The sequence below is a fragment of the Leptonychotes weddellii genome, chromosome 2, assembly GCF_054177405.1.
Source record: "Leptonychotes weddellii isolate Sample4059 chromosome 2, ASM5417740v2, whole genome shotgun sequence".
Classification (NCBI taxonomy): domain Eukaryota; kingdom Metazoa; phylum Chordata; class Mammalia; order Carnivora; family Phocidae; genus Leptonychotes; species Leptonychotes weddellii.
In genome coordinates this window covers 161,476,316-161,494,676 of record NC_138370.1, presented here as the reverse complement: position 1 = coordinate 161,494,676, position 18,361 = coordinate 161,476,316, and the positions used below count along the sequence as shown (strand labels likewise).

The 18,361-nt window shown below is 41.1% G+C and overlaps 1 protein-coding gene across 4 annotated transcripts in view; it reads right to left on the bottom strand.

Annotated features, from left to right (window-relative positions):
* Positions 1–18,361, bottom strand: part of PPARGC1A (PPARG coactivator 1 alpha) — a 627,947-nt gene that overhangs the window by 90,136 nt on the left and 519,450 nt on the right. For 2 of the 4 annotated variants that reach the window (XM_081812542.1, XM_081812545.1), the window contains one exon: positions 4,789–4,968. In XM_081812542.1, the coding sequence (XP_081668668.1) occupies positions 4,789–4,968 (180 nt within the window). Of the gene's footprint in view, positions 1–4,788; positions 4,969–8,629; positions 8,794–9,970; positions 10,186–18,361 lie in introns of those variants that run through there. The other 2 variants (XM_081812544.1, XM_081812547.1) reach the window with 2 other exon arrangements.

Below are 18,361 nucleotides of genomic sequence, written 5' to 3'. Positions count from 1 at the left end.
TAGTCAAGTTTTTTGAAACTTTTTGATAAGTACGTAATATATGCCCATTTTAGAAAAAAAATGAGACTACAACTGAAAGTCAAACGAAGAAATAACAACTCATTTGCATTCCCATCAGAATAACTGGTATTCTTGAAAGCTTCCAACCACCATTCCCTTGTTGGCATGACAGGACACCTGATAGACAGATAACGGGACACCACCCCGTGCTTTGTCTCCCACAGAAGTCCACAGTATCAGACCTTACTGAGCATCCCCGTGATCACCTGACATGAATGTTGGCTGCAGCTGTGGGCCCTTCTCTCCCCATTAGCAAAGGCAGACTTCAGAACGTATTATGAATCATGACCTAGAGACAACTATATTCTCACTTGCCGTGTTCTAAAGAACCCCAGTGGCTGCATTCAGAAGTAACAGACAAGGGGTGCCTGGGTGGCTCAGTCGTTAAGCGTCTGCCTTCGGCTCAGGTCATGATCCCAGGGTCCTGGGATCGAGCCCCGCATCGGGCTCCCTGCTCCGCGGGAGGCCTGCTTCTCCCTCTTCCACTCCCCCTGCTTGTGTTCCCTCTCTCCCTATCTCTCTGTCAAATAAATAAATAAAATCTTAAAAAAAAAAAAAGTAACAGACAAATGAATGGAAGATGCTCATTCAGGTGTGTCAAGGAGGCATCGAAAGCAGATGTTTAAATGAAGCAGGGACAAGGTGGCCCACAGTGACCAGAAGGGCCAGTGTGCTATTTAAACTAATCCCGGGCCACCCATCCTTACATACTGCCATGCTGTAAAAGCACTCCTTTATTCTCCTTCTCCAAACAATGCACAAAGGCAAGAGAGGGAAGGAAGTTATGTTGCAATATTCTGAAACATAAATTTTGCTACCAACCAGCTCAGAGACAGTATCCTGTTTTCCTGACACATGGATCAGATTCACTGGAGGCTGCACCTATAAAAGCCTGTGTCCTGTTTTTCTAAGTGGCTTCTGAATAAAACCCGGTCACCTGCATTTACACATCCAACACAGGTTGAGCAAACAGAGATTGTTGTTTGTGTGTCCAGTTTCTCAACCAACGTGGACAATTGCGTATTGGCACCCCTCGCTCCCACTGAGGAATTCACTCTTTCCCGAAGTGGGACATTCAATTACGTTCTTCTTTTCTCTTAAAGTCAAATAAAAACAGGGGCACCTGGGTGCCTCAGACAGTGAAGCGGCCGGCTCTTGATTTCGGCTCGGGTCATGATCTCAGGATGGTGAGATGGATTCCCGAGTCAGGCTCCGCGTTCAGCAGGGAGTCTGCTTGGGATTCTCTCCCTCTCCCTCTGCCCCTCCCCCTGCCCCTCCCCCTGCTCGTGTGCTCTTTCGCTCTCTCTAAAATAAATAAGTAAATCTTAAAAAAAAATAAAGTCGAATAAAAATTAAACTTAGGTTCAAATTTACGAAAGAGGCCCAAGGCAGAAATTTCTATTTACTCCCAAGGTTTTAAAATTTGGCTCTACTATCCGTAGACTATCTATATCCTATCTGTATCTCTAAATACCCCTTTCTCTCTGCTTTGATTGGAATTCAGAAATCCTGTGGCCAGTTTCCAGGGGTGCCATCGATGTGCTACTGGAGTCAGGGAAAGTGTTGAACTGCTTGGGGCCTCATTTCATTCTGGGAATCGGAGGTAGATCATGCTTGTTATTGGCAGATCAGAGGTGGCGGAAACCGTGACTGTTTGGCTTGCTCAAGTACAAGGCCTTCACAAATGTGATGAGGCAGGGCTTTGAGAACTGGAAGAAAGTGAGCACGGGTAAAGTCCACGGGGAGAGGCTTAAAGGCACAGCTCTGGGAAGGGCTTTGGGGGTGGGGGGGGTGGGGGGGGTGGGGGGAAGGCAGCTTTGGAGGAAGACCAGCAAAGCTGTGGCCCATGAAGGGTTACTGAGCTGCCCGTGGACCTCTCTCCCAGGGAGAGACAGTTTTCAAAGTGTATGCTCCACACACACTTTCTTTTTTTTTTTTTCTCCCGTTATAGAAGAGATGTCTGAGTTTAACGCTAGAGGGCAAAGAGTAGAGGCATTTTGGCTGTATGCAAATGCTCGGGCAGGCTGCCGTGTCACAGGATTACCACATACGGCCTTACCTTTTGCACAGACGAAGAAGAATGAGGTTTGTGACATCAGAGAAAACTCTTACAGGTTATCTCAACGGTCACTTGCACTGTCACTAAGAGAGTTCCTGACATCTCAGTCCCAGGGCCCTGGGCATCCCCATAATTCTCTGTGGCTTCTGATTCTTCATGTCCTGTCTCTTAACAATACTCTATCTTCTCTCTCAAAGCTGACCAGTCCATCTTCGGTGTTTCATGAAAGGGAATTTCAGCGACTTTTTTTTTTTTTTTTAGGGGTTCTCAACCTCAGCACTACTGTCATTTTAGAGCCGAATAGTTCTTTGTTGTGGGAAGCTGTCCTGGGCCCTGTGGGTTAGTTAGCAACAACCCTGGGTCTCCACCCACGAAATGCCAGGAGCAGCCTCTTGCCTTCAGTCCTAAACATCAAACCCATCTCCAGACACTGCTACACGTCCCTTGAGGGGCAAAACTGCTCTGCGTTGAGAGTCACTGGTTTAAAATGAGCTAATGAGAAATTAAATTAAATGAACCTTGTGTTTTAGAGCACTGAAAACAATTCTATCAGTGGTAGAAAGTGATACGGGGAAGCAAAAGGGGTGTCTTCGTACAGATTAAAGCATCTATATATAACTAGCTGGTGAACCAAGTCTCCTAGAGGTGTAAATGAGAAGTACCCCATGCAGAGGTCACAACACCGAAACATGGGGACACAAGGTCATGAAGAAGGGAGTTTTTGAAACTAGCCCACCAGGGAGGCACTGACCAACCCTCCCTTCCCCCCACCCCACCGACCAATTAGTAATTCCCTACCCGTCATCTGCAAAATGCATGGCAATCACCCAACATGGAATAGCCGATTTTTAGATAAGAGGTCTACAGAGATGACATTTTTTAAAGTACTGTTTATTTAATGCAGCATGACTTAAACGGGCCTGTCGCCTGACAAGCGTACTGAATGAGGAATGTTCAATGTACCAGTTCTAACTAGCCAAGTCCTCACATGAACTTTCTAAGACCCGGCTGAGAAGCCTGGGAAGTGTAACTAAACCACAGTCCTTCAGGGCTCCTTCTCCGCAGCCCTGACTCCCCCGCCTTAAGCGCTCTTTTAAGTCTCTGTTCAGACATCTTAGAAAATCTTAGCTGTGGCCAGAAACTACAGCCACCCTGGCTCCCCCCACCGCCCCCAGAGATCCCTGCTTCCATGTCAACCAACACCGAAAGGCACAAGTCCATTCTATTTTTAAATATATTCAGCAAAGCAGCAGCTTGGTACGTCTTTGTAAAGGATGGTGGTCACCCAACCTCACTGTTACTCTGTGTTTTTTATCAGTGAGATAGACTGGGAAGTCAGATCAATTTGGGATTCAATTCTCTGGTCTTCATTTGTCAACTGTGTGCCCTGGAGAAAATCACTTAACCTCTCTGAGACTCCATGTCTGCATAGGCAAAGTGGGAATGACACTCAGGGTACCTAAAAAACAGGCTGTTCTGAGGGAACTGTGAGAAGACACATATAGAGCATGGGGGTCTCCAAATGGGGGCCACTGTTGTTATCATTCGTTATTACTGTTATTAATACCTACTAGAGTCACTATTCACTCATTAGTCAACACACATTTATTCAACACCTTCTGTGTGCTGGGTGCTGAAAAACCGCGGTAAATATTGTAAAATTGGTTTTCTTAATGACTCAATAAACATTTATTCAGTGCCTTTTATGTGCTGGGGGCTGGAAAAACTCAATAAATATTGTAAAATTGGCTTTCTTAATGACTCAGGATTTCAACCAAATACACTGAGGTTTAAGAAATGTCTCTGCTGGTGGGATTAAAAAATACACTTCAAGTGCTTTGCATGGAGCCTGGCACATATTAGGGAGAAGAAGCCAGATGATGACGGAGGTGTACATGGCTGTGATATTGAAAAGTAGTTGATTTGGCGATCTTTTTTCAATTTGTTTGCCAGAGCACTTGATGTCTGTCCCTACAAGAAACCGTTCATTTTCAAGTAAACGGGTGCTGATCTTGTGAGAAAGAACTTTTTTTCAAAGTAACACTTTAATAGGAGTAGATTAACATTCCTTATTATAGGGTAGGCTTATAATAAGAGTCTGGAGCCTGGGAGGTAATTTTCACTATTGAAAGGTAAGCGAATTTTTACTAATTTATAAGTAAATATTAGAGTACCTGGGTTTAGAAATTTCTATGACAGACAGAAATCAGAGGTATGATCACAAAATAACAATAAGAATAACTGCTCACTTACTTTGTGAGGCAAATAAAGGCAGACGTCTAATCTCTTGGATTTAAAAAAAAAACGCATTCTTTTACATTTCACATTAATTTACATTAGGCCCTTTTCTGTGGGAAATAGACAGGAATAGACAGGTTTAGACTTTTGTTCTTCTTTGTCACTAATTCTTTCACAACCCCCTTAGTATTTCAACACAGTTTAATGCACTCTGTTGGGGGCCCTTAGCCCCTTAATTCTCAAAACAACAACAACAAAATCCATTTATTTTGCAAACATTGTTTTTCCACAAAATCGGAAGTGCCTACCTGTGATAAAAAGTCTTTTGATGACGGCGAAGTAAGAATGCATTATGCTCTCAGGCCAATAATCATATTATGGCCCAAGCCAAGTTCGATGAGAAATTAATTTTGACCAAGGGATGCCCTTACCTCAAATATGTTTGAAGGCTCATTGTTGTACTGATTGGATATTATTTCTGATTGGTCACTGCACCACTTGAGTCCACCCAGAAAGCTGTCTGTATCCAAGTCGTTCACGTCTAGTTCAGAAAGGTCAAGTTCAGGAAGATCTGGGCAAAGAGGCTGGTCTTCACCAACCAGAGCGGCACACTGCAGGAGGCAGGGGGTAAAAAAAGCTTTCATTAACTGCAGGAATTTATTAAACTGCAATAGCATGTGATAGGAATTAAGCCTGGTTAATTCAACCACACCACCAAAGCTGGTTTCCAGGGTTTTAGTCACCAGAAAAAAAAAAAAAAAAAAAAATCCTAAATTCCTTTACTTACTTTGCTCTTAAAGGATACTGTGCCTGATCTATTCCATCCAAAATTCTGCCTCCAAATTCATGGTAAGTGCCATGTTTCCATGAAGCCCTCTCTGATCCTTCCAGTTAGCAATCAACTGAATTTGTACCGTTTTGATGGTTAGTGCTTGAGTTTGAGTTTCAAGTTGTTTTCTGGTTAAACATATGCAAAATTTTACTCTACCCTGAGTATAATCTCTTGAGGGCAGGATATAAACTTGATTTTACCTTGGATTTGCCATCCCACATAACAGAAACAAAACAAACAATCACTCAATGAAAAATAAAAGCATAAGAACTCTACCAGGAAAACTTTACCCATTTACACCCCTTTTAACCTTTGCAATCCACATAATTCCATTAGCAACAAATGATGCAAGCCTTTTTACTTGTCTATGGTTCTCTTGAATTGTTATTTTAATCTTTTACTCTCAATTTGACTTTTCACGAGCTTTAGCACATCATCTTGAACAGGTCAAAAAACAAGTTCCTTGAGAAAGAGACAAAAGTCATGAGTTTTTCTATATGATCTTGACATCTTCCGCTATGTTTAAGTTGCAAGTCATGTGTGTTGGGGTGTGTGTGTGTGCATGTAATATTGGGATTGCCTGACATCTACAAAGGAAAAACCACTATAGCACTCCACAATTATATTTTTTTTCATCATTTATGTATTCCTAAACTATGCTGAAGTGAATTCAAAAGAACTCTTCTTCTTTGGAGTTTTTACATGATTTCAGTCTATTGAGAGGTTTAACATAGCCCATACTATGGCCGGGCTGTTTGTAAGCAAGGCTATTTCAGACTGGAATAGTCTTCCACTTCCTTGCGTGGAGTAGGGTGGCCTTTCAGTTGTCCCACAATGTGGCTTTTTGAAAAAAAGTGGACCACTTGATTGAAGAAGTGGTCTAACCCCAAATTGGCCATCTGACTGCTGATTTCCTCACTGCATACTGTGAAGAACCCTGCTGAAGTTTCCTACTGCAGGGACCTGAGGATGCCAGAGCCCCAGGACTTTATCCACCTGCAAGCCAAGGTGTCTAAATCAGCAGGCACACACTCCGAGGTGGCACCCTCACGGCCCTACCTTCCAAGGTCAGGAGAGATGCTGTGGAGTTGCTCACAACCAGGCAGCAGTTGGGCATGAAGCTGAAGATCCCGCTTGACATTTAGGTTTTGAATAAAATAAGTTTTATGCAGATTTTTTTCCCGAGCACCCCTGTCATCCCTGGCAGGCTACATTACACAGGTCATATGCAGCAGCATGATCGTAAGCACCATGCTGAGAAGTAGGTACTGGGTAATGGAGTCAGCAGTTGGTACAGGGAGGCTAGGAGCAGCCTGAAGATGACTGCGATTCTTCCCTAAGACCACCAGGCCCCAGTGAGATCCCAAACTGAGGGCACAGAGGTAATGCAAAAAGAAAGGGCAAGCCCCTCCACCTAAACTCTTTCCTTATCATTTTATTGGTCATTCCGTTTTTATTACCCGAGGTAACCCCAAGTTGCAGATCGGTATACTTGACTAGGTTTATAAGGAAGCGGGGGCCGGGCTGGGGAGAAGATTTTGTTCTGGTACAATGTTCGAGTTCTGTTATGGGTGTAACACTTCTCAGCCTCCATACATGCCCACATTGCTTATCCTCCGAGGACAAACACACAGTGTTAACTCTTCCACAGCACGATCAATCCAGAGACCAGGGGATAACTTTTTTCAACGGTGCAAACCCACTAGGACTGCATTGAAGGCTAGTCCTTAACCAGAAAAGCATAAACAACAAAAACAGCAAAAAAAAAAAAAAAAAAAAAAAAATCAAACAAGGGTAGGAAACACAGGAGCTCTCCAACTGGCTTAAGTTCCTGTCGTGGAGAGCACAACTTAGGAACCGTGCTTTGGAATGCTGGAATGCCCTACACATTGGTGAGCAACTTCTTGCTGTCTCTCTCTTCACTGCCTTCTCTAGGCATGGCTCGTTCAAAACCCTTCACCCTTTCGGGAACATGCATTTTGTAAGTAACTTTTGAAAACCATTAAAAAGACCAGATCAATTTCTGGCATTTTGCTGGGCTGTAATTCACACACTTCTTTCCTTTCCTCTCTTTGTCTCTCATTTTTGCTCTTATGTTATGGTTGAAAATGTGCATGTGCTCTTGCCAATGTTGACATGCTAATAAAATCAGGGTTTCTGAATGTGGCATTATCCTGATAATCTAAAACACATTAGTGGTAGCAGGTGTTCCTGTTAGTAATTTATATTTGGCCTTTGGATGATGCCAGACTTAACAGTCCAAGCCCTGTAACTGTCCTCATCTGACATGCTGGTATTTACTGCTTCCCTATACATCTGTAACAGGTGTGCTTTATTGCAATTACAGAGACACATTCTACTGCTTCTTTGCAACTATGACAGCTATTTCCCAACCGTAGCCTTAATTTTATAATAAGATTTAAGAGGATAAAGCAGTCACTAAACACAAAAGGCTAATTATTGTACGTTTTTTCACCCCAACAGACTTTTCTCTTAGTTAAGGAGCAGACAATAAATTAGCTTAACTGCACTGATGATAATGAATCATCATAATTAAGTATAATTCTCCATTAACCTTTCGGAGGTTTTTGTGCCATTGATGGTAAATTTTAAAGAGAGAGAGAAGAAAGAGTGGACTTGGCCACATTAATTATATTAATGAAAAAAGAATTCTTACTTCTTAGGAAAAAAATTAGTGAGGACAGGGACAAGGGAGTAGGGCGGGGGGCGGTAAAGAATGACAGTCTTCATGGAGTGCATGTCATGTGAATTGTCTCTATCAATCTTGGTAACCTTATTGTACATCACCTTCATTAAACTGTGAAACACTGGGGACTCCAAGTAGCTATAGTGATAGAGGCCCTTATTAACCACTGCGCCGTCCTGTCATTATGTGCAAAAGGGCATAATACGTTTTAGGATGACAGCAAACATTAACGATTCAAAAAATGAAAGCTGCTTCTGCTACCTGCTGCTCATAATAGGTTAGACTGGCCGAGGCGATTCCCAGAGCGGCCGCCGCGAAGGCAAGGCTTCTAGCAGCTTGCTGTCTACTGTGCAACAGAGAGGCGACTGGCCAGTCTCAGCCGCCCGACAACTCAATCCACCGCTGGACACTTAGCCCGGGAACTCACCTCCTTTGGAAAAACATAAAAGGGCCCCTGTTCTAAATTAGTTCTGACGCTTCCTTGAAAATGACTGCAGGAATCCCAGTGATTAAAACAAATCCTCCATATTTCCATATCAACTCCCAACAGCATCAGGAATAAGACAAGATGGAAAAATGAAACTATAGCAGCTGAGCCCCCACACTGGCAGCCAGACAACCAGCCACAGGACACTCCGGCTACTCCAAGACAATGAGGACTTTGAAGCCACTTATAACCCTGACTCAGAAGAGCGACAGGACATACGAATCACCCAGATCTCTCCCACCTTACCAAGAAACCACGACAAGATAAGGACAAGCAGGATCCGCAAGGACCATCTGCCAGGGCAGGAGAGGGCAAGCCGAGCCCACTTGTGCAAATCCGGTAAAGAGTTAAGAACGCAGGGCATGGCTCGCTAGAGAGGAGAAATGCATTCGCAGGCAGCCCCGGCCAAATTATTTGCACTTTAGATGTGTATCGCTGCACCACATGGACATCTTATTTAACCAAATCACGTGTGGCACTCGATCCTCCCCCTCACCCTACGTGCCCCCAGCTACCCAGAGGAAGCACTGGCAGCCCTCTCTCTGCCAGACTCATTGTTAGCAGCTCCGATCCCCCGTGCAATGCAACTGGGCTCCAGCTCATCACGGTCCACAGAAAGTTTAGCTTCTTTCCCCAAGTTGCCCAAACTTTCCGAGAACATTCCATTGTGCTGAATGCAAACACGCCGCGGTCCTCCGTCCCCCCCGTTAGTCACTGGAGGCTCCAGAGATTATGAGGAAACGGCTTGCTTTTCTCCCCCTGTATGAATTGTGGCCAGCAGAGACTGTGGAATTGATGTATTGCCGTCTATTTTTACACAAGCAGTGAGCAGCCCCACACACAGCCCTGCATAAACTCCTCTCTCTGGCTTCAGGCAGCTCTCCGTGGTACAGAGAGATTTAACCATTGGCTTCCCTGCCACCGACACTAATGGAAAACCTTGCATCGTAAAGCAGAGATGTATTTTTTATTTGCTGACCAAATCTTTCCACCACATATAGGTGTTTTAAGGGAATCAGCTTCGTTGTTTTGTGTGCTATGGGGAAAGCAATCTAAAATAGCCCAGCAGGATTATTTAGGATTTTGTGAGTTCTCTGTCTGATGAACAGAGAGAGAGGGGGAAAAAAAAAAATCCGGACTAGAGTCAAAACTGACTATATTTGAGCACATCCATTTTAATATTTTTATTTTCATCTTATTATAAATAGAAATGGCATTTTTCCAACCGGGCCACTAAACACCACTGGAAAGACTTCAGCTTCTGATTCATATCAATATCTTAGAGCATAAATATTGCATATGAGTAGAAACAGAGCCAAAGGCACATGGAAAGAGTTTCCAACTGCAACAGATATGGGTGACAGCAGCTAGGCTTTGATTTGCTCAAGGGATCTCAGAGCCACCTTAAAATAGCAAACTTATTGGAGTTAAGATAAGATTGAGATTCCCTTCCAAAAGCTCCTGCCCGGGCTACTTTTCTGCCTCCTCTCCTTGTCCAAGCCCTTCCCCCCTTACAGGAATCAGTGCATCGGAAGGGAGGGAAGCTCTCCAGTCCTTCCTGCAATGCCCAGCCCAGCCCCAGCTCACCTCGATGTCACTCCATACAGAGTCCTGGTTGCACATGTCCCACGCCATCCAGCTCCTGAATGACGCCAGTTAAGCTTTTTCAACTCCAATCCACAGTGACACAGAGCACACACTCATGCAGGCAACCAGCCCCTTACTGAGAGTGAACTGAAGGCACCTGTCTTACTACAGTCCCCAGTCACATGACAAAGCTATTAAAAAGTAGGCTGGGCTGTCACTCACCCAGCCTCCCTTCTCCTGTGCAGCTTGCTGCTCAAACTCGTGACGTCACTCAAAGGCAGCCCTCTGCCTCAGTGAAGTAACGCTTAAAAAAAAAAAAAAACGGAAAGAAGAAAGAAAGAAAGGAAACACTTGGACTTTTTGGAGGCTTCAAGCATCATGCTGTGATTAAAGCCAGCTTTGAATGCCACAGACTCAAAACGGAGCCCTGGCCATATAATAACTAAAATCCCCTGCAATCTTTTTTTAATTTATTTTCCTTCCAAAACAAGCAAGTGGCAAAGCTGCCTGTTTCAGGACAGAGTAACTATACTCTTTGCTAAAACGTGCACTCCCTAAGGATTCAAATTCTAAGACCTCCAGTGGACTCTAGCTCGGTTTGGGACTAAAGCAAGAGCTTATCACATGATGCATTTTTATGAGACATTTTCTAATTGGGGGGAAGTGTTTGAAAGCAGAGAATGGGGCAGGCAATTTTTTTTTTTTTTTTTTTTTTTTTGCTGTTTAATCAACAAAACAGTCTGTATTTGTTAAGGTATAAACAAACTCCTCCACCGAGGAATCGGCTATCCCCGTGGCAGGAGGGAATACCAGCTCCTGAAGTGTTACTGCAATGTGCTTTGCTCCTTATAAGGAAAACAAGAAACAAAATACCACCCTTTCAGGTTCTCTCCAATTACTTCCATTTCTCTCATAGGCTCCCAGAAAACAAGTGTTGGTAAATACAGTTGCTGCTGCTGTGTCCAGATCAGCTGAGTTGCCCGGCTGCCTTTTTCCATACATGTAGCATTTCCACTTCAGCTACCTTCGGGTGCCTTTTTGAATAAACACTGGATTCCAACCCTAGTGCCTGGGTTGTGCAGTTTGCATTTGAGACCAAGAATGTCCGTGGAGTAAGGGAAAAATACTGACACGCTATTAGCAGAAATGTTCATTTTTGGAGATTTTTAATTTTTTTTTCTTATTTCTCAGCTTCTACCCCGAGACAATGAAGGCTAATGCAGGTGCACTGTTTTATGATGACATACATATTGAATACATAACACACTCAAGGTACTAGATATCACTGAAAAGCACTTCCCATAACACCATAGTGGTCTGATTTAACCCTTCCAAGTTCCAGGGAGAGGCACCCATGGTATCTATATTTGTGATTACATATGTTTTTAATAGAATTTTAAACCCAATATACTTTTAAAATCAGCTCAATTCTTTTCCCTGATAATAACTTCTCTGAAAAAAATCCCCCAGGTATCTAAAAATAATTTTAAAGCACTATTAATATAATCTCCTGTTCTACTAAGGTTAATTTAATGTGTTCTCTCTTGTCCATCTCTTTCTAAAGAAGAAAGAAATGGTGATTTGCTCTCTAACACATTTTAGATGTGGAGTTGCTCAAATATTAAAGTGAAAGGAAGGAAAATCAAACAAAAAAAAATCAGTTTCTTCTTTCAGACCACATGTGTTACAAGGTATTTTTTGACTCTGGTATCTGCAACAAGTTGCCAGCAAATTCCCGAATCATGTGATGAAATTGACAGTTTGTCATTACTGGACGTAAAAAGATGGCCCAGAGCTTTGACATTTTAAGTTAGCTGAATACATTTCACTGGCACATTTTTCCCTCTTACAAATAGTGGAAAATTACTGTAGTTTTAATTTTCTAAATCAAGAAAGAACAGGAAAATACAACCTCGGGAAGGCTTTTATACATGCAATTAGTGGCATTACTCTGCACTCCCCACAAAGAAACACTAATTTTCTTCCCAATTATATTCCGATTTAATGTAAAACTACAGTAAATTATTAAAATTCAGGGCAAAGGTCATTGGCTCAACCCGCAACACAGTCAACTGTGAAATAATACTGGTCACTTGACCAAGAAGAGTTGATGTTTATTAATTATTATCAGGTGATCCCTGTGGTGAGTTTTCTCTGATACCTTTAATTGTGTTCATCGAACGTGAGGTATCCATTAGGTATATATTTATAATATAATTTATATATTTATAAAATATATATTTTTATATATAGGATATTGATAAATATATACATATTTTTTAAATCATGTTCACACATTTTGGAGACGTTCTTTATGCTGGAACATTTTGTATTGTTTTTGCTATTTTAACCTGCTCACGTTATGTTGTTGGGGTTTTCTTATTCGTCTTTTTTGCCACCTAATTCCACTTTTTCTTAATCAAACCAGCACATTCACTGAAACCACAGGTGGTTTTATAAACATTTTTTTTCCCTTCACCATCACAAAGAGGGTTAGTTAGGAGTCAAAACACTGAAATGATTTATAAACTACAGCATACTGCATTTTCCCCTCAAATCTCTATTACTGTACAATTCAAAGTTTAAAAAGATTCTTGGGACGAATTAGAGTAACTTCCACCATTTTTTTTGTTGTTGTTAAGTCTCAAAATTACAACTCTAACGAGAGTGATATTTTTGAGGTCTTATAATTTGGTTAATTAGCTCTTCAGATTAAAAATTCTCTCCTGTCCAGTTTTTTTTTTTCTTTTCTCAAGAGAACATAAATTGTTAGTTGCTCACCAACCTTGCTCTTTTCTGGCTTCCCAGGCGGTTTCTATATTTAATTCTCTCTCTCTGCCTTGACTTTTTTCTCTTCCTCTCTCCCTGCAGCCCTCCTCATACCTCTTCATCAACTCTGCCTCTAAGATTTCCAAATGCTTGGTTTCAATCAACAAGGACCTATTGAAATCTTACTGTGTCCACAGCAACGTATTGCAAGGCCTGCCAAGAAGGCATATGACATGGACACAAGGGAGCTGACAATTTTAGGGGGATGACAGTCCTTAAAAACAGAATAACTTGATATGAAAAAACAATGCTACTTTGCTCAATATCCAGATTCCTCTTCTCCTTAAAACACACCCTTTTTAAGTACAAGGTCCTTTCACTAACCATTACAATTCACACCCAAATCAACCCCACTTTGTCCCAACAATAGAAAGAGGTATTTATTAACATCTGTTGAGTGCCCATAATGTTCCATATCTTCACAGAGCCTAGATTCCATCCCCAATGGAATTTCTCCCCCCACTAGTTCTGTTAACGTTTCGCAAGACTCCAACATTAGTGAAGGCAAGAGATCTAGCCTCAGTTGATAACAAGAGAGAAAATACACCTTCAAGAGGATAATTCCACGCTATAACAAAAATATTTGACAAAGTACGCAACATTTCCCCACTGCTGTCCCAAACTACAGGCTTTTCCCACTCTATTTCAGGTAATTGCCACTTAAAAAAATAAAATCAAATCAAACTCAAACCCCCAAGCAGACAACAGCAAAGACAATTTGTTTTGATGTCATTATTGCATACAGGTGAGAATCCAGAAGTAAAGAGTTACTAGTATAAATAGCTCTGCCCATTTGTTTTTATTTTATTTTATTTTTAAAGATTTTATTTATTTATTTGACAGAGAGAGAGACAGCAAGAGCAGGAACACAAGCAGGGGGAGTGGGAGAGGGAGAAGCAGGCTTCCTGCCGAGCAGGGAGCCCGATGTGGGACTCGATCCCAGGACCCTGGGATCATGACCTGAGCCGAAGGCAGACGCTTAACAACTGAGCCACCCAGGCGCCCTGCCCATTTGTTTTTATAAACTTAAATAGAGATGTAAGGACAAATTTAAGGCTGAAACTTACAAAGAAAGACAAATGGAGAAGAAAACATATAGCAGAGCTTACGTGAGCTTGACATTAAGATCAGCATTTTATATAGCAAATTTCAATCAATTTTGGTCCTCAAACAACTCAATAAAGATTATCTGTGTACTCATTTTATAACTGAGAAAGTATTTAAAAAAAAAAAAAAGCCAAGGGTTTAGGTAGCAGCTGAAAAGGACGTATAGATCTCTGAAAACCCTTCTAGGAAGAACTAAGTTTCATACATAAGAATAATATTCATTCCCAAATCAAAAGCACAGCAAAGACCCCTGCAGAACTTTATATCCAAGAGTGTCTACATAGCTGGAAACCAACATTCCTGGGAATGCTGCCTGCCTAGAGCACTCTTCCAGAAAGGAAAGGGATCTGCCCAGAATTGCTAATATTTTTAAAGTTAATCATTGCTAACAGGCATTCAGTTGCTTGCTTTTAATTCCTAGAGGGGCTAATTGATTCTGATATCCCATGTCAGTTTCTGAGCACATGCTCTGAGCCTCTGGGACATGTCTGAAACTGAGGCCATTCAGGGGACAAAAGTTGGTGGCAGGGCAGGGTGTACCAGAGGCCTCTAGCCTATAAACCCTCTCAAATCAAGTCTTATTTTGCACAAAACTGCCACGATAACGTGAACAAAGCACTTTTGGGGAAACAAATAGAAGAAAGTCAGTGGACAGTTTTAATGCCTCCTTGCGTTCATTTATATATATTTTTTTCAAATAAACTGAAGGTGATAGACAACCTCAGCAACACATCTTTTAACCCCAATAAAACCTTCTGCACAACAGCTCTATGCTAATGAGTCAGCCTATATTTTAAGACAGACCTCAAAATCTGCTCTCGCCATTTTTCACATTAGAACAAAAAAATAATGTGAAAAATGTGAGCTGCCGTCAATTGGACTAATCTAAACTAAAGCAAAAAGTATGCTTATTAGGTCCACCGATAAGAGAGAATAAAAGGATGGTGAAAATCTGCTTTTGTCTATTTAATTCTGCTGTATTTGTGCCTCTACAGACATTTTCATTTACCTTAATTATTTCAGGTTAATTCATCTATAACGCAGTGAGTTATTGATTATATAAACAAGAAATAATAGGATTATTTAGCAATTTTTTTTTTACTGAAACTGAAAATAAAGCATATCGTATTTTATTAAATTTGATACTATTTAAAAATTTAAAGTGCTACTGAACCTCACTAACACAAGAGTTCACTCAGTCAGATTATTTTATCCCCTAAGGAACTTAGTGAGGGCCAGGGGAAAACTGCGGTCTGCAAATTATTAAATTGAAAAAAAATATTTGTTAGTCAAACAGTTCCCCCTGGTACTTTTTTCTAGAGCCTGGGTCCTAATGAGCTTAACTTTTCTTGAATTTAGGGAAGTAAATTGTATTTCTCAACTAGTATCAAAACGGAAGAATTAAATAAGTGAAGTGTGGTTTTGTTTTCTGTTTTGCTTTTTCTTTCTTTCTTCTTTTTCTTTTTTTAATCCCATCAGACAAGCCTAGGAAAGGTTTGGTGATTTTGCTTTTGTTTCTGTTGTAGATCTTTCCAGTGCTTTAATATTTGAGTTTAATTCTAGCAGAGCTAATATATATCCTAAAAATGTGGGGATGTTGAAAGGAAATAAATTTCCATCTTAAAAAAAGCAATTAGCTTAAGGCCTAAGCTAAATTTTGTAACAACTTACATAAAATCTTACTTTATATTTGCTTGCCCCACTGCACACAGGATTATTGAGAAAACTTTCTTAACTAAGAAGAACATTTCTAAGACTGACCTCCACATTTAGCAGCTCGATCAAAGTAGATGTCAAATACTACTGATAGGATTATAAATGGGTACAAATTTTTCTAGAGGACAAGTAGGCAATATGTATCAAAAAATGTTAAAAATGGGCATCCCCAGAAACCAGAAATTCTACTTCTAGAAATCCATCTTAAGGACACACCAGGGGAGATGTGTGCAGAGATTTTTGGCATGAGGAGAGCCAATGCTACATTATTTATATCACTGAGAACTTGAAAGCAGGGTAAATGTCCAACAGTGGTCATCTAGTTAAATAAATTACACCGCACTATATATACATTCATGCATTTTTATATATATTCATTATATATATGTATATTCAACGCTAACATAAAAAACTATTGCAAAATACATTTAATGGCAAATGAGAAAATATTCAAAATACATTAAGGTTTAAAATTATGTTTGAAAAAACTACAATCACAACAACTTACATATCAATATATACACTCAGAAAGAAAAGAGGAAGGAGGATCAGAACATGTAAGAAGGTGCTAACAGTGGCTGATGATATTATAATGTATAATTATAATTATAATCATATTATGTATGTCTTTCTGTAATTTTTAAATTTTGCTATGATAAGCATATATAACTTCTATATTCAAAATTAAAATGAAACTCTTCCTTTTTCAAAGAAAGATTCAGGCTTAGAGCTATGCCTTCTTAACATACAGGGAATGTAGCAAATAGAAATAGTCCCTGACATCCAATACAAGTCTCAAATATTCATCACATGTTTAAAAGGAAGCCATTTCTGTCTATTGCACCAAGTGTAACCGACACTCCACTCAGGAGGCAAGCCTCATGAGCAATGGGGAGAAGTTACCCCTTGGCACTCGGAAAAAGCCTCTGAGCCTTGAACTATAGGGTGAGGAGAGCTCTCAACTCTTATTAGCTTGCCTCATAGGGCACCCCAAATGCCCTTAGCATCTTCACTTTGTTTCTGAACCTGAAATTTCATCAATTAAGTTAAATAAACTTCCGGTTCAAAGACGTAATTATCCTTGGTAGGGTAAAGGGGATTTCAGTTCCGTATACAAAAGCATCTACCTGTTAGACCTATTTTTTCCTCCTTGCTGGCATTTAACAGAGGTCAGAAGCCCATACCAAGAAAAAGAATAGTAAATGTTTTCAGAATGGCGTGACTCCACTAGGAAGCAGGTTTCTCAGGAAGAGTTTCGCACCTGGGGAACGGGAAGGGGCAGTCCTAGAAGGGGAGGGAAGAGTTGCTGTAGATGTGACTTCTTCCTGAGACAACCTAAACGGACGGGGTGAGGAAAATGCCATCCAAGTTGCAAACCAGTGACTTGCAAGTGAATTTCTGGGACACGGCCTATCCTAAATGGGTAGCCACTGCGTGCCTGCTATCACGTGGCAGCCCTGTTCTCGGGCAGGAAACTCATTCTAGACCCTCCAAATATCCCGGGGAGGTTGACCCATGCTCTTTCCCCAGGAAAGCTCACTATCTCCACTGTTCGCCCCTCAGAGTTACTGTTCTCACAATTTCGTGGGCCTTTCCTGCAAATCACTCTTCCTACACTTGGGTGATCATTATTTTGATGATTTAGAATTTTCATGAGAAAAGGGGTAATGAGGCTGGAACCAAGGCCAAGTTCATGAGATTTATGGTCACGGGAATAAAAGGCACAGCAAAAGGAATATATTCAATGGTATTGTAATAGCCTTGTATGGTGACAGATGGTAGCTACACGTGTGATGAGCACAGCATAATATTTAAACTTGTCGAATCACTATGTTGTACACCTGAAACTAATGTAACATTGTGTGTCAGCTATACTCAAATAAAAAAACAAAATTAAAACAAAAAAGTGATTACATGTGGCTCAAGTCTATCTGAGAAGTAGAGGGACTTTGTGGATCTTGATTTAGCCCAAAATGTTAGGAAAAGGATGGTGAGAAGAACATGGGCCCTCATTCAGCTGTGTCACTAGCCCACAGTTAAGCTTTGGGCAGTTCATTTCATGGCTCTGAGCCTGTTTCCTTATCTGTCAAAGAAGATGGCCAGAGGCAACTACATCTTGGATCCCTGCCACCTCTCAAAGGCAATGATATATCTGCCTGGACAAAGACAACTTGGGAAGACCTCTTTACGCGAAGCAAATCCAAATGTTTCATTGCACAAACGTACTGGAATCAGGAAGCGTGTGCAAGAAAAGTCACTGGTGCTCAACTTTGCTGAAAAAGCACAGCTTCATCACTTCCCTTGCAATATGGATATTTAACTTCCTAACCATTCCAGGAAAGGAATACAGGAGAACTTACAAAATATACTACTTTCACTCATACTGACTACGAGAAAACTGGCTTCTACAGACTTGAGTTTCTTACAAAGCCCAGCAGTGGCCCCAGAGAAACGTCAAGTTTCCATCTTGTTTATCATGAATGCTATTAAGCAGCACGTGTCATGTGTGAGACCAAGTCCCTACTCGCACAATAAAAATGAAAACCACACACCCGGTGTGACAGTAACTATTTACTTTTGCCTGCACCTAGATGCAACTTAACACACTAGCATGTTCTTTGGTTTTACAACAGGTGAGAAAAGATGTTACCAGTAGAAAAAAGATTTAGAAGAGAGGAGGGATCCTGAACTTAGGGTTTTGTATGTAGGAATAAGGTCTCTGGCATCTAGGAAAATAAG